General features: G+C 49.1%; 6 protein-coding genes across 6 annotated transcripts; 3 read left to right on the top strand and 3 right to left on the bottom strand.

Moving 5' to 3' along the window:
- Positions 1–162: 162 nt before the first annotated feature.
- Positions 163–1,779, bottom strand: K444DRAFT_614003 (uncharacterized protein). Its single transcript, XM_024880454.1, has 3 exons — positions 1,346–1,779; positions 998–1,172; positions 163–949 (listed from the first exon to the last, which is right to left on the bottom strand). The coding sequence occupies exons 1-3, from the start codon at positions 1,354–1,356 to the stop codon at positions 371–373; spliced, it is 765 nt and encodes a 254-aa protein (XP_024736115.1). The 5' UTR covers positions 1,357–1,779; the 3' UTR covers positions 163–370.
- Positions 1,780–2,588: 809 nt separating this feature from the next.
- Positions 2,589–3,492, top strand: K444DRAFT_614001 (DlpA domain-containing protein). The gene is made up of 2 exons (XM_024880453.1): positions 2,589–3,040; positions 3,205–3,492. Exons 1-2 carry the CDS (start codon positions 2,606–2,608, stop codon positions 3,475–3,477), a joined length of 708 nt encoding a protein of 235 aa, XP_024736114.1. The 5' UTR covers positions 2,589–2,605; the 3' UTR covers positions 3,478–3,492.
- A 1,196-nt stretch (positions 3,493–4,688) lies between these two features.
- On the bottom strand, positions 4,689–5,893 carry K444DRAFT_531370 (uncharacterized protein; the record flags this gene model as incomplete). Its single annotated transcript, XM_024874973.1, has 2 exons — positions 4,689–5,650; positions 5,701–5,893. The coding sequence occupies 2 exons, from the start codon at positions 5,891–5,893 to the stop codon at positions 4,689–4,691; spliced, it is 1,155 nt and encodes a 384-aa protein (XP_024736113.1).
- A 1,086-nt stretch (positions 5,894–6,979) lies between these two features.
- K444DRAFT_664331 (uncharacterized protein) lies at positions 6,980–8,581 on the top strand. The gene is made up of 2 exons (XM_024886943.1): positions 6,980–7,808; positions 7,865–8,581. The coding sequence occupies exons 1-2, from the start codon at positions 7,459–7,461 to the stop codon at positions 8,397–8,399; spliced, it is 885 nt and encodes a 294-aa protein (XP_024736112.1). The 5' UTR covers positions 6,980–7,458; the 3' UTR covers positions 8,400–8,581.
- A 2,207-nt stretch (positions 8,582–10,788) lies between these two features.
- Positions 10,789–12,568, bottom strand: K444DRAFT_613998 (uncharacterized protein). Its single transcript, XM_024880452.1, has one exon. It carries the CDS (start codon positions 12,401–12,403, stop codon positions 11,036–11,038), a length of 1,368 nt encoding a protein of 455 aa, XP_024736111.1. The 5' UTR covers positions 12,404–12,568; the 3' UTR covers positions 10,789–11,035.
- A 42-nt stretch (positions 12,569–12,610) lies between these two features.
- On the top strand, positions 12,611–15,578 carry K444DRAFT_427211 (P-loop containing nucleoside triphosphate hydrolase protein). Its single transcript, XM_024872745.1, has 5 exons — positions 12,611–12,933; positions 12,993–14,595; positions 14,645–14,853; positions 14,934–15,386; positions 15,450–15,578. The coding sequence occupies exons 1-4, from the start codon at positions 12,817–12,819 to the stop codon at positions 15,321–15,323; spliced, it is 2,319 nt and encodes a 772-aa protein (XP_024736110.1). The 5' UTR covers positions 12,611–12,816; the 3' UTR covers positions 15,324–15,386; positions 15,450–15,578.
- The last annotated feature ends 111 nt before the right edge of the window (positions 15,579–15,689 follow it).

The following is a 15,689-nucleotide window of genomic DNA, read 5'->3' as shown; positions in this document are numbered from 1 at the left end:
TGGAAAGATCCTCGTTGGCGAGCCGATTTTGAGGAAGCTTGGAATTGAGGGTGTTTGATTGGTTGATGGATTTTGAGCTAGGATGCACGTGATTCGTCCTTGCTTTTTCCATTCTACTTTTCTGAGGCATGGATTTCATGATGAGTTTTGTCAAGGGGTGTGCGGTGGGGGAATGACTTTGGCATTCAAAGATCTATGAGTACTGAGCATGGTCTATCTCATCTTCCAGTCAAAATTATCACTTCTCAACACCCTGCGCCAATGCCATCAATGAGCAACCCATTCTCGCCAGAGATATTACGCCTTTTTCCATCCCTAAAACCCTTCCAAAGAATATCTATCTTCAATCGAGATTGATCTGCAACGCTAATCAAGGGCTTGCGTCACTATCCCGCTGCCTCTCTGCGGCTTCTCGCAACCTCTGGTCCAACTCGATGCCAACAGCCTGCACCTGCGCCTCTTCGTACCCGGGTGGTGGTTCATCGGGGGCGGTGAAATTCGGCGGTGAGGTCTCTGTCCGATTTTGGAACGCATCAGCGGCGCCACTGTCTCTGGCCTGAGGTCTTGTTGGAATCGGACTCAGTATCCTTGGCCCCTCATCCTCGCTCTCCACCTCCTGGGCCGGCTCATAGGCTGGCAGCTGCTCTAAGTCGACGTCCACGACATTCTGTCTTCCGCTTTCTCGCGCCATTGTGTATGCATGGTGTAACCGCTCCTTTATTTGCTCGAAGGTCGAGTGGAAATCGAAGGCTCCTCCCTCTCGGAATGTAAATCGTAGCTCGACAGCTGCGTTATTGGGTGGGATGCCACCTCCTGGGACTGGCTTGCAGAGTGCGACCCAGTAATTGGCACCAAAGAATGGTGCTCGCACGTAGGTATCTTGGAGGTTGAGTATGGGTGCGGAGAAGGATTGGAGCTCGGGGGTGGAGGTCGAAGGTAGGTAGACTATCTACAACGTCGTCAGTCGAAGCCCACGGTCTCTGAAAGCTTTCCTTACTCGTTGATTTGTGATATACACAACTCCGGCATCGCTCTTAGCGGAGAAAGGCTCCGTCCCGGGATACGTGTTCGGCGTGGATATTTGTAGATGCGTTCGCGGAGGAGATGTGAAGAGGATTCGTTCGTTCGGGAGTTTGACAAAGCCCGCCTCGTTGGGCGATGTCATAACCCAGCTATCAGTAGATTTTAGCTCCTTCTGCTTGGCCAACTGCAAGGTATAGAAATGTTGTTCCTGATGGAATCCATACATGGCGGGAACATGGGTGGTCACCCTAGAACAAGAGTGTGGTATGCAACAAAGAAGCTTGACGTGAAGCAGAACAGAAGCAGGGGAAGCAGAGCTCACTTTATTGACATCTTGTTCCTGCAACTTTCTGCCTTTACGGCAGACGCGAGGAGAAGAAGCTAGGTATGCAAGGTGGTGGGCCAGAGCTTGGTTGATTCCGTCGGTGGTAGGCAGCACCGATCCTTTCTGCAGTGAGCAGGGAACTCGACTAGAATTCTGCGAATGATAAAGAGTGTGGAAGGCTGCAGATAGGGTGCCTTGAAGAATTTCGTAGACCTGAGCGCGGGAAGGTGGGATGGTTGAAGAAGATTGCCCGTGTGATGGCGGGGCAGAGAGCTGGTGGCTTGGAGCCCAAGATTAGTTGGCCTTTTACAGATCAAGCAGCGGAACAGCCGGGACTCGAGGACCGTTGCTAATAAGAGTGATAGTGGGGTCGATTATGAAGGTGTCTGGAGCAGTTCTGCTTCTCGATACCTTTCTCCGAGCGCGAGAGGCGCGCAAACAACCATAGCAGAGACCAAAAAGTTTTGAGCTGCGGGCAGTCCCGCAAGTGACCAGCATTCGTCATCTGGCCACCTGCACTGCTCACCACTCGGCACCTGTGAATCACCACACAACCGATCACTTGGAGATCAGCGGAAAAGTCAATATGCGAATGGAAAAAATCTCTAGCCGAGTCCTGCAACTCTACCAGTTCACATCCTGGATCAAGAAGCAGCAGGATGGCGTTCTTTCTGCACTTCCCTATCGGAGAGCTTGCATAAGATGCAGAAAGTCCGGGAGATCCTTGCACGAAGCTCGATCAGAGCTTTCATAGAGCTCTCACTGGCAGATTTGAACTGCCTGCATGCTTATCCGGCCTGGGCGAAGAGATAGGAGGCTTACATTGAAAATGAAAATCTTGACACCCAAGATAAAGCTACATATCAACGAGTTCTCGTTGAGTTGCCTTGACCTGAATATTCCTTCAGCTTTAAGGAGACCGAGAAGATGAAATACGATCATCTTGAAAACTTGATACGTCGAATGCAACTGGGCGGAGCTCGGGATTTTCGATCAAATCTGATAACCTAGAGATGACGCTGCTTTTTACCCCTCCTCCGGATCTTAAAGCAGCCGCCCTTAACTTTGACCGAGGTCATTAGATTATCGAAGTCATGATCCAAATCAACTCCTTAGCGATTGGCAATGAAGCCATTTCTCCTGTATAACAAACTTTTACCTTGTCCTCGCTCAAATCTTCCATCGTGCTTGTCGGCAAGACTCGCTCGCTACCCCTATTTGACCCCAGGCAGCACGACCGCCTCAACCTCAAGACGGATGATGGCTTCCACATCCGGAGCAACCAAAGAGCAACTTCAAGCTTTACAAGAATACACAGCCTGTGACATAGCCGATGCGCTCCTAAAGCTCAAAGTCCCCAATGCCGGTTTCCTCTCTGATCTCCACCTCTTCGCACCACACACATCATCCATCAAAACAGAAATCACAATAGCACCAGCATCCACCGTCATCTTTGCTTCAAAACACGAAAGCAATGCCTCAGATGTGCCGGAAGCAAATATCCCGGCGGGCAAGCATTGGGTTGACCTCACGCAGCCGGAGACGATTGTGGTTATGAAGCAGCCTGAGGGTCAGAAATGCGCTATTATTGGTGGGATTATGGCGTTGAGGATGAAAGTTTTAGGTGCGAGGGGTGTGGTTGTGAATGGGAGGGTGAGGGATTTGGTCGAACTGAAGGAGACCGGGCTGCCGGTGCGTATTCTGAGTTTTGCACTCTTTTTCATACCCTCCTATCATTCATTTGGTGCTCTTGCAATTCGGTCACAATACTTATGCTTATGCTTAATGATTTGTGCATGCTTGTTGAGTTATTTCTTTGGGAGACTTCTTGGAGCATCAGCTGATGAAGCCATCAGATATGGGCAAAATCAACTTCCATCGTGGGAACAGGTCTGGAGGCTAAACCCCACGCTGTTCAAATACCTCTCGATATCGATGGCACCATCGTCGAGCCCGGGGATCTAGTATTTAGCGATGCCACAAATGGTGTTGTGATCATCCCTCGGGACAATGTTGGCAAGGTAATCGAGATGCTACCTGGTCTTGTTGGAGCAGATGATCATGTCAAGGAAGATGTTGCCCAAGGGGTGACTGTCCAGGAAGCGTTTAAGAAACATAGAGGAGCATAATGAGAACAAGGTCCTTGCAGAATAATGTTGAAAATCAACGAATTCGTCTGAAGATCCTAAAGTTCATCGCATCTATGGTACAATGCATTCTCCTACCGCAAACGCAACGAGAATCACTTTTCTCAGATCCAGTTGTACAGCCCCGCACTTGTACTGTACAGATCATACTATCTCCCGAGTGCGAACGAGCAAGCTCTCCCAATCCACAAACCAAAGCTCCAACTACGTTGACTCTAATGTTCGTACTGCTAAGGGTCTTTTCAACGCCAGCTATCATTCTCTCCAGGCATGAACTTAGTGATACAACACACAATGACACAACCTCCACACTGTACCTTGAACGTCAAACATCACTTCTTCCCCGACGGTGCATGAGCTCTGCCAAAAAGGAAGTCTACGGGTGATTCGTATTTGTGGTAGCATTTCCTGCAACGGTTTTTACCTTTCAGGACATCGACGTCGGTACCGCACAAGCTACACGTCGGATCCTGAGGGGCGGCCACGCTGCGTGACTGGCTAAGTTGCTCAAATTCCCGGCGATTCGCCCAACAAGGGCCGCAATCAGGGTTCGTTCCGAGATCCGAACCGCACGAGCACCGTCTCTCGACGGGGCTGGGTCTGGTTGAGGGATATTGGAACCATTTGTTGGCGGAGAATGCTTTGAGTCTCGAAGCATTTTGCGTGTGGCTAGAGGGGAAACTCCGTTGGGATCAAGTGCTCGGGAATGATTTTTTGCTCCTCGCAGGACTTTAAGAGGGAGAGAGGTTTGAATGCTTGGTGGCCTTTGTCGGCGGCTAGGTTGGGGGGAACGTTGCAGAAAGAAAGATGTTCTAAAAGAGCGTCCGCTGCCACCTAATCTGTTGAAGTTGGATATCTGAGAAGATTGCTTTCGAGGTTATGGATTGCCTCGAGGCAAAGGCTCCTCGATGTTAAGGTTCCAAGAAAATTTCTTTGTACGTGGCGGAAAGAATGAAGAACTCGAAGCACGTCCGCCTCCACCTACGGGGGAAGGTAGTGTTTTACTGAATTGAGAACTCTCAGAAGTTTGCCCTGAACGTTGCGGAGGGTGAGAATATTGCGCTTCATGTTGGAAAGAGCAAGTGGAAGGAGTTTTGGAGTGAACCCCTCCCGCTCCCCCCCAATACCGACTATTGGATCTATTAAATTGAATTCTATGTGCTATCCTAATATACAATTTTCTTATCCCAAGTTCAAGGCCAAAGTTTCCCCCTAAACTCACTCGGATCAACCCCCATAATCTCCGACCACTCATCCCACCATGCAATCCCCTCTCCAGCCTCATGCGGCTCTCCACAAACAGCACCTTCCCTGCCTCTAGTAGCCGCCCTCTTCATCGCCACATTCCAAGTGAACGAGCTCTCTACCAAGCCTGCAAAATATCCCGCACTCTCCAACACAATATAATCAATCAATGCAGCCTGATCCCAAGTCAAAGCTCTCAATTCCATCAGCTCGTCCGCAGATAAGAGATCCTCTTTTGTGACGATCGTAACAGGCGGTGAGAGCGCCGCTGCTTCCATCGTGAACTGGAATATAGACGTCGCGTTCCCAGAAGCGACGTAGATGGTTGAGAAGGAACGCGAGGCGGCGAGAGAGAGGTAGTGCTTGCTCTGAACTTCGTAAGAGGACCAGCCTGCTTTGATGGCATCTTCGGAGGTGCGGAGGTGGACTCCCATATAAGGGGCGGGGGAGGAGAGCGCGAATGGGGAGATGGATAGATTGTATCGCTCATTTAGGGTATGGAGCACAGAGAAGGCGAGGTAGTAGATGGATGCTGGAAATGTGAGGAGTGAGCCAAAATTAGTGGCGAAGCCTGCTGGGTCGTCACAGATCCTTCTATGTGAAGTTAGCCATGCGTTGACATTTGGAGGGAGCACACACAATTGCCCTATTCTTGTAGGATAGTGAAGGATCTCGAGTTCGGGCTTGGTGGCATTCCCGACGTTATCATAAATGACCATTTGGGGGCATGCAGCGGTGAGGCGAGATACAAAAAGCTCCCGGTTGAAGGTGTACTCTAGGCTGGTGTCTCCGTCTGATTCAAGCAAACTCAGATCATCATTTGAACGAAGTGAAATTGTTGGGACGATGAAACTAAAACCTTCATGCATAGCATGGCGCAAACACGTCAGGATCCTTTGTCGAGTGTTCCCTGAGAGGTTCAGTTGTGAAGAAAGCATTCTGAAGAACGGATTTGCTTACCTATGCCACCAAAAATGCGGTCGCAGTTCACGACGATACTCGTATTCCAGTTATCGTGAGTGCAATATTGATGGACGGGCTCTGCATCGTATGAACCAAGCGCGGTCTGTATTGCCGCAGAGACGAAATCTTCAGCAGAAATGGCCTCTTGCGGGTGGTTCCCGCCGACTTGTCCCACGACGCGATTCCTCATCGATGGGTAGAAGAGGTAACCAGCCCAGAGTATGAAGAGCAAGACACTACAGGCAAGAGTTTTGCTGCGTAATAAACGATGTACAGCGACAGAGGGGTTGCCGGGTCGAATAGGAAGCCTCTTAAAGGCAGGAGGTAACGACATCATCTGTTACTCTAGACGTGGCCGTCTGAGGAAGTGTAGATGAGCGTAAGGCTTTCGAGTTTGCGACCGGCCATCTTACTCAGCCTCAGCCTCATTCGAAGATGCTATTATTAAGCAACAGCATGCTCCAAGGGGGTGGCGGCGACGTTGCCCGTGCTTGCAGGGTTGTAATTGGCAGGTTATGTTAAGAAAACGCTAAGGGCGACATATTCTGAAGGCTCTCTCCAATTATGGCAAGGTATCCAGCCCAAAGAGAGCTGCTACGAAGGCGAGCGGCATTGACATTTGTCCAATATCCTAAGCGAGGACGGGCCGCAATTTTGACTGCGCCCGCCCTCGCTTAGCGAATTGGTCGATTTTTAATGCCGCCCGCCTTCGTACAGAAAGTCTCACAATCCCCCCTTATATTTACCTAATTATCGTGAATATTTCGCGGAAGTTAGATCTGCTTCTTTTCTATTATACAAAGGATTTTTTCTTAAAAAAAAAGTCTCGGGCATTCCGCTGAGATATGGTGTTCCTCGGCAGCGGGCAGCTGGCCGGTTTTCAACGCCGCGCGCCTTCGTACTTCGTAAGTATCTCCGTGTAGATCGACGACAACTGCATCAGAATCCCGATTCCCGAGCAGCCCAGATTGTGGATTTCTTATCGCCCGGTAGTCGAGCCGAGCCTGCCGACTGTTGTTTTGAGTGTACCGAGGTTGGTGTTTTAAGAACCCGGCCGGAACGAGCATTCCGGCCTTAAGCGCTGTGAAGTGAAACAGGAAGGAATATGACTGATAAGAAGTGAAGTAAGAGTGGCACCACTCGATCAAGAAGGCGGCTTTCGATAATCGCGGCGACATTATTCGCAATAATAGGAACTTCTACAGGTCGGGGTGCGGCGGGGGAGTTTCTGTAGTCTGGGAGGAGCCGATACGAAAAGACGACGGTTTGAAAGGTAGCCACAAGCAGAGGAGAATTATGGCACCAACGGTATAGAGAATGATAGATCGTCTTGTTGGCAGTGCTTGTGGCACCATGATGGGCATCTGGATGAATGCCGAGCGCTAAGCCAAAAAAAGATTCTGCCATCGACGCCCCTAATCGACACCCAGGGGGAGCAGGGGGAGCAGGGAGTGGGCCAGGGGTTCGTTTTACATTTTCCCCAACATAGGGCACAGGGCGTTCCACAGCCCCGCTCTCGCGCCAGCACGCAACGCTTTAAAGCTTACTGTACTTTCCCATACCCTGGCGACGCCAAACCATTCCTTCCGGGGGAGGGGTTGGGCGGCAGAGTACTGTACTGTACAATACAGACTGTACAGTACAGTACTAAAGATTGCCGGTGCCCGTTTGTCACACGAGCTATTCCCTCGTTTCTGTCTCCGCCTGTGCTCCCACCTCCCGCTTCCCGCTTCCCGCACTTCGCGTCGTCCAAATATGACTTCGGTCGCAGTGCATCCTCCAGAGACAAATGGAGGCATTGTTACCTCATGGCTACCGCTCACCTCTACTTGGCCATCGGTCGCGGAATGCGCTACAGGCGGTATCTATTCTCAAATGGGGGCGAACGGGGCGCTAGCGATTGCCTACGATCCCTATTACGGGATGAGTATTGACAGATCGCTGACCTGTCTCCCACCTTTTGCGACTGCGTGGTGGTCTCAATCAACTACCACTCCGCTTCTGACTCACACAAGCCTCGGCCCCTTTGTCTGCCCTGGAGGTTACACCACAGCTACTTCCAGTGTCGTCAATGATATAAGCACTTTTGTTGGATGCTGCCCTTCGTAAGTTTGTGCCTGGACTTGCAGTATGGTTGCGTAATGGCTAACTGCGTTCCTAGAAGCTATACGTTTGAGGGCACAAAGGATAGTGGAACCCTTGGGCAATGCAATTCGCCTCTGTCTGTTGGTCAAGTGTTAACTTACATTGACTTGACCTCAAGTCTGCATACAGCTAGTGCAACCATTTCGTCTGAAGGAGCGAGTGTTTTCGGGGTCCAACTCAACGGATATATCTTCGCACCATCTTCGACGGCCAGTTCTTCCTCAAGTATACTATCATTAGCAACCAGTACCGGGCCGACAGTCTCGCCCACGTCATCCCAAACACCCAGCACAGGCGGTCTGAGCACAGGAGTGAGAGCGGCCATTGGTGTCGGGGTCTCCTTAGCTGTGCTGGGACTTTGCGCCCTTTTTGTCTCCTTGTTTTGCATCCGGAGATACAGGAAGAAAGCAGCGGCATCTGATAGCGGTGTTAATTTCAACGGCTCATCTCCACCGTTGCGTAATTGGATACTTAAAGGAAACGACAGGTTAGAGCGAAGTGAGATGGAGCAACCGACAACTCGTTATGAACTGGCTGGGACGCTTAGATGATGGGGCCGAGAGCCACTTCCTGTGCAGCCGATCCTTGAATGGTGGCTTCTAGCCGGTTTGCCAGATGTTCGAGCTCTTTACATTTACCTGTCCAATGCAAATAAAATGAATAATTCGATGGCCGAACATGACAGATTCCACTTTCGAATACCCGCCCAAGACCACACCTAATTCTCTCCTCTTCCCGACAATATTTCAACATGTACCAAGCCGCCTTCTCCACCTTCAGCAAGATCCTATTCTTCCGACCCTCGCTGCCCGGTAACCCCAACATACTCTTTCCCGGTGTCTCCACGATATTATATCTGATTATCACGTGATACTCGATATTTACGCTGCTCTGGCTTTGGTAGATGACATCTTAGAAATCGGGCCTGCGTCGTAGATGCTTGGTAGGAAAGAAGTTGGAACTGCGAGCGGGAAAGCGAGCGGGAGGCTGCCTTCTTATACCATCTCTCCCCGTGGATGTGCTTTCCTTAGCGAGGTGAGCTAGCTGCAATTATCACTCCTCGCACACCATCAATCGATTCCTATCCTCTCTCCCAATTATCTCTCCCCTGGCGCGGCTTCAGAACGCACGCTACTTGCATCCGACACTTGCGGCTCAAATTTTTCAGGGACGAGGCGTCAGCCACCCGTCCAATCCCTGCGCTTTCTCTGGTCAATGCGCTGACGGCCTACGAAGGAGGGCGGCATTAAAAATTGTCCATCCGCTAAAAAGCGAGGAACACCAAAATCGCTGCCTTTGGAAAATCACACCAAATCTCAATGCAACCCCTGAAACTCTTTAAAATAACTTTGTGAGGTAGAAAAGAAGCATATCTAGCTTTTATGGAATTTTCTCAATAATTAAATATAATACGGAATTACGGGAATTTTTATATTGCGAGAGTCAAGGTTGTGCCCGCCCTCGCTTAGCGAATTGGGCGATTTTTAATGCCGCCCGCCTTCGTATTTTTGCCTTGTCAGGCTTTCATGTAAATTGGATCCCACCACGTGATCATCTTTATCAAATTTGGCCAGCGACCTGTAGCATTCCATGACTCAGATGTGTATTGCTGACCACAAGCGCCGGCTCGATGATATTGATGGCTTGCTCCTAGACTAATAGGCGGAGCTCTTCTGGGAGTGACTTGAACTCTGTGAAGGCGGGGGAGACCGTGACAAGTGCATGAACAAGGCAGTATTTGGCATGTAATTAAGCTTCAAAATATGAGGGTAAAGTTGATACAGATTGAGATATCTAAAGTGCAAGAAGTGCGGTTCAGCGGAGGGTTTATATGTCTCTGCAGCTGAGCTAACCAAAAGGGGAGAATCACGTGTATGGCAACTGACAGACCGCGTTACTCATTTTGGTTGTCAGGATAGTTTGATGAATAATTATGGTGTGGAAGATAACTAATAATTATAAGAAAGGAAAAGTATCAAAGAAACTATCATGACTTCATATGGAACAAACTTCCTTCGGAAAACAGCGCAAATTGTAAGATTTCAATTGTTCAGGACAGTGACAGATTGCCCCGTTTTCACTCTGTTCTTAAAAATTAAAGCTTCAAATTCTAAAGAACAGCTTGAGCATTCATATCACTCTTGCTATTTTGCATATTTCTTTATCAATGTGGTTTTTTATCCTGATTAGGAAGCGACCCCTTTTTTAAGCGAAGTGATAACAAATAACAGTAAATAAATGTTTAAATAGTAGAGACATTTTATCACATTACCTCACCGCACTTAGATATTAAACTTCATATCTATACCTTACCTAAAGCGGAAGTGAATCAGAAGACTATGGAATCTGCGAGGAAAGGTGGTAATACTAAGGATGATTTGAGAATTTTTTTCCATGCTGGACATGGGCAGTTCACTAGCAACAGGCTACTTTCATGGATAAGGTATGCATTCTCCTCTCCAATTAGTCGGTTGTACTGTCCATATTTTGTTCACTTCATGAGTCTAATTTTTTTGGGGGGGGGAAATAACAAGATAACGAAGTGCCTCACAATCAAATGGAGTAGTGTCCAGAGTGTACTCGAAGATATGGGAAGCGATGTACTCCTTCTCCTCGATTGTTGCAATGCTGGGGTGGCTAGTACGGATGACGGAGCTCATTTCGGCATGCCCATATAATTCGAAGGCCAGGGGGGTTGGCGATTACTCTCGTACTCTCACTCAAAATTTTGGCGCTTAGATCGAGCTTTCAGTTGGCGTCGTTGGCGACCTTTATCACAGAGTTTAATCAGAACTCAGAGTCGAATTCCGGACGATGGTCTCGGGGCTGAACGCCATCCGGCACTTATTCATCTAGTATTGACTTGTGATGGCAAGTATGCAAGGAGCATTCAACTTTCGCCCAGACGTCGTCCGGAATTCCGCGAAGAGTGCATAGACGGTCTTCGAGGAGCTACCGTTCAGGTTCTGATGCTGAAGTGGAATCATGGTGATCTAGACTTACAAGAACAAAAAGAGCTTTCGCGGTACAGACAGTTCTTTCGAAATCGTTCATTTCATTAACAACCTACATCCTAACGCCGACTCCAAATTGGCAATCCTGAATATCTACAATGATGGCACCCTCATCCAAGCCCTTTTCAATCCGCCCACCTTTTCTTGGTCTTCAATACTTTCTTGCCGGTCCCTTAATACATGCTAGGAATAGCCAGTGGCTTTCGTCGTAAGCTAGGAGAGCTGCGTTGTATATCCATATCAGGCCACGCACCAGGGGGCTCCGAGAAGTTGCCACCTTGCAGTGCAGCATTAGTCGTACCATCTTCCTGTACCTCGCGATTTCTCTGCAGCGTTTGCTTCAGGCTCTGAATTTCTGCCTCGAGCGCCCTGGCCCTCCTTGCTGAAGCCTCGCTATTCTTCTTGAAGAATTTCGTCATGCTGCGAGCCTCGGCGAGGTCATTCGCATGCGAGGCTTCGAGCTGTTCTTGTGCTTGTGATCTGTCTCTCGTCTCGGCGACAGCCCTCTGGAATGATGCTTGGAGGTTGTTCAGCTCTTGAGTCAGCTCTTGCATTTTCGCTTCCCGGGCTTCTATTTGAGATTGCAGCTGTTTATGCACGACGTTCCGTTGGTCGATTTCTTGGAGATACTGCTGACTCCTTGCTCTTTCAGCGTCGATGGCAGATTGTGCCGCGTCTTGTGTGGCTTTAGACTGGCTCAATTCGTCATGATATTGTTGAATCCTAGTGTTCCAAGTGTTAATCTCTGACAGTGCCGAGGCATGTGCTATCTTCAGGTGCTGCACTTCTTGCTGGAGAGCTTCCGCCCTGAAACGCTCGGTCTCGAGTTGGGAGTCGTCCCTCGTCCTTTGGGTATGATCCTGATCGTTGATCATATCCTGAAGCTCCTGTATTTCTACCACATCTTTTCTACGTTGTTTCTGCTCCTGATCGAGCTGGCCTCTCATAGCACAAAGCTCAAACTCTCGCTCCCGCAGAATCTGGTCCTTCTCTCTCAATTGTAGATCTTTCTCTCGCATTTCAGTTGTCAGTTGACCGATCGCTTCTTGTAACTTGGCGGATTTTTGGGTATCGTTTTGTGCGAGCCGCGTGCCTTGAAGCTCCGCGGACATATTGCTGACATCATGTCGCAACTGTTCCAACTCTGTGCTTTGCTCCTCGATGACGCCCTGCTGGCCGGAAAGTCTAACGTCCTTCGCTCGAAGTTCCGACTTGGTCTTGACAAGATCCGTCACCATCCTGTCTAGTACGTCTGCCTGGCGGGACTGGATTGTCTCCACAGTTCTCAAACGAGAATTCTCTGCTACCAAATTTTCCAGCATCCGCCGTGATCTCAGGCCCTTGGCACTTGGCGGGCTGCTGAGGGATTGCTGTTTCTCCATCTGATGTGCAGCTCCAACAGCCTGGTTCTCGGTTCGAATTTGCGGGGATAAGGTACTACTGCGAGGCACCACAGTATTCGACTTGGAGAGGAGGGTGGAGCTTCCATGGTCAAAGCCTGGGCCATTTGGGAATAATTGATCGCGGTCTCGGGTAGTCATTTTGTGTGCTTCAAAAAGCTTGGTTGTCTTTTCGAAATGTGAGTGCAAGTTCGAAGGCTTTGGAAATTTCCGAGAAACCCCCACTACTTCAGCGCCACTATTTGCTCCGTAAATTATTTACGGTCTGCTATCTGCGGGGCTGAGTCAAGCACCATTTCATTCGTGCCACGATGTTCGTATCTGCCGTGTCCGAGTCTTACAATGTGGCGCTTAAACAAGCCATGTCTTGAAAACAGCCTGATCTCGAGCGGAGTCTTCAGCCTCAATAATGAAAGCGCCGGGTAGTCTGCCTTGTCCGAATCCAAGTTCTATTCGCTGGATCATCATCTACATACTTTTGCGATGAAGGACCTTTCTTTGAAGCAGTTTGATAACTCCAGCGCCAGAGTTCTGCTTATACTGTCATTGTGAAGATGTCTTTGTCGATGTTGCCTTCGGCACATGAGAACGAGTCTCCGGACACTACCAAAGTTCACGATGTGATGAACGCTTGTCATTGTAGTGAGGGGGCCGCAATGAGATTGCTGAAAGTGAAGTCTTCCGTATGCTCCTTATCGATTGTTTCACAGGCTCATTCGTTCAACAGCAGTGTAGCAACAATGTGGAGGAAGCGAAACTTCGCCACGATATCGAGACACTCTATGGAGTCCCAACAGCTCCCCCAGAGACGCAGATACACCAACCTCCTCAGGAATATGACTTTGATTTTCTTTCTGATGAGAGCTCTGATGACGACCTGACGCTCATCACGCCCTCTCCGGGTGAGGTTCCTCCAAGCAGTGAAAAAGCTCTGGCAAAGCGTCCACCACCTCCTAAAAAGCCTCAGAACCTGCGAAGCGTAAGCTTGCCAAAGAATGAGAGCGATGATACCAAACAGAATCCCACCAGCCCCACCAGCCCTCAGCCAGCCCAGAAATCTTCCCATCCCATCCAAGATGGGACCTCTGCATCCACCCCTGAAATTGCTTCTCATCTAGCGTCCCGGTCAAACAGTTGGCCAGAGATGGAGCCGATAGCTACAGAGTCTTTCACCGAGCCACCGACTATTCCCAAGCTAGTCCTCAAAGAACCTTCCTTTCCACAGCTAGTTTTAGAAGACCTCGTCATCGAGGATCCAGCCTGTAGCGCCCCTCAACCCGAAAATCCAATGGTGGAAGATGTCAAGGAGCCGGAATGGAATTTCATTCTTCCAGAGATCCCCCCACCACCAAGTTTAACACCTGGAGTGGGAGAAGGTAATGATGGCTTCAGTCTGCGGGATTTAGTTGGTGCTATTCAACATGGAATAGACATCCGTTTTGTGACAGAGTATCTAGCGTATTATGACTCGGACGTTATACGAAGACATCTCTGCGACACGCTGGAAGGGTTCCCGTCAATCTTCTTCGCTGTGGGAACAAACAATGAAACCCTGATCCGAAGGTGGCATGAATTTGGCGCAGACGTTTCAGCTATCCACTGCGCTTCAAAGGTTCCTCTCCTCGCTTTCGCTATCATGAATAGCGAACAGCTCGACACTGATACCACACTCACGGTGTCAACACTCCTGAGTCTCGGTGCGGCCCCCGAAGTCATCCCTTCATCGTTTTACACACCATTTATCCAAGATCTTCCCGACAACGGCCCCAGCGACGAAAGCTTGAAGAACGACATGGAAGACAAGACTAACTCTTGGTGTACTCCTGCCGCAAGAGCAAAGCTTGCCCGAACAGCTAATATCACTCAACGCTATTACCTCGAGCGTGCATCTAAGACGAAGAAACCCTCGAGTCGCCACAAGCAAGTTGCCAAGCTGAGGAATGCCGAAGCACTTCTCGGAATCCCGTATTTCTTGATTGGTCAGACAATGGCCACGAACCGACTTTTCCAAAAACTACTAAACTACATGATGGTGCCGACTAAAAGACCTTTGGTAATGGTCTTCGCAGGGCCCAGTGGTCACGGAAAGACTGAACTTGCGAGGCGACTCGGGCATTTGATGAGTTTGGATCTCGAAATCGTCGATTGCACCATCTACAACCGAGAGATAGAATTGTTCGGTCCGCGAAATCCCTATGTTGGAGCCGAACATGGAACCCCGTTGAACAATTTCCTGGCCAAGAATGCGGGGAAGAGGTGTATCGTATTCCTCGACGAGTTTGAGAAGACCACGACTGATATACATCAAGCTTTATTGGTTCCCTTTGATAATGGTAAGTATCCACTATCCATTCTGAATACCCCTGCTGATGCCACCTTTAGGGGAGTACCAGGATCGCCGTGACCTCAAACAGATCGACTGCTCCAAGACAGTCTGGATTTTGGCTACGAACGCATTGGATTTAACGATTCAAAACTTCTGCAAACTGCACCATAAACCAATTTTCGAAGATGACGACGATAGCGAGAAGCTCCGGTTGATGAAGAGTCTCTCGAAAGCGATAAAGGAAGACTTCCTTTCCCAATTTGGAGTAAGTTTCAAATTCTACACTTGAAAGGCTTTGGGAATTTCGTTCAAAGAGAAAGAGTGTGCTAATGGTCGATGCTGTAGTCTCCAGTCACAGGTCGAATCTCGGACTTCCTCCCGTTCCTGCCCTTTTCCCCCGGAGAGCAAGCGGTAATCGTGCACAAATTCCTCCTTGAATTAGGCCAAAAGGTCCGGGGACCTGTAAATCTTGTACCAGGCCCAAAGGAGCAGCTTCTTGGAAATGTAAGGTTGAAGATCCGCAAAGATGCGTCGGTGTGTCGTATTTTGGCCGAGGCGGAATATCATTCTGACCTTGGTGCTCGGAGTTTGATTATGGGCGCTAGGAAGTTGGAAGACACTCTTGTCGAAGTCTATCTCGAGGTTGACGAAGAGATCCGTGAGAGTGAGAAGATGGTTGATTTTGTGGTCGATATCAATGGATCTGAGGTAATCGCAAAGATGGTCAAGCAGTAGGAGTCAGAAAAGATAGACTTAAGTTGAACCATTAGTCTACTTAAGTCATTAGAACGATTTATGGTAAGAATAATACATTATATCCTTGTTGAAGACTTCGTTGCGATATCTAACTATCAGACATAGCATGCTCCGAGGCGGACGCGCTCGTCACAACACTCAATTGGGTTACAGCAGCAACGTTTTATAGGTCTTCAAACTCCGCAATGTTGTTGGAGAGCTTATTCCCATCACCTGACTCTTTGAATATCTGGTAAATACAACAGCCCAAGCGCACAACTTTGCAGAATCCAGGTCGCACCGTGGTAATTTGAGAGCTGGCGAGGTGGGCAGTGCTGCAGATCAAACACTGCCGTAGCGTTGAGC

The sequence above is a fragment of the Hyaloscypha bicolor genome (genome assembly GCF_002865645.1).
Source record: "Hyaloscypha bicolor E unplaced genomic scaffold K444scaffold_87, whole genome shotgun sequence".
Lineage (NCBI taxonomy): Eukaryota > Fungi > Ascomycota > Leotiomycetes > Helotiales > Hyaloscyphaceae > Hyaloscypha > Hyaloscypha bicolor.
The sequence above is the reverse complement of the archived record's forward strand: the minus strand, read 5'-3'. Positions and strand labels throughout refer to the sequence as shown.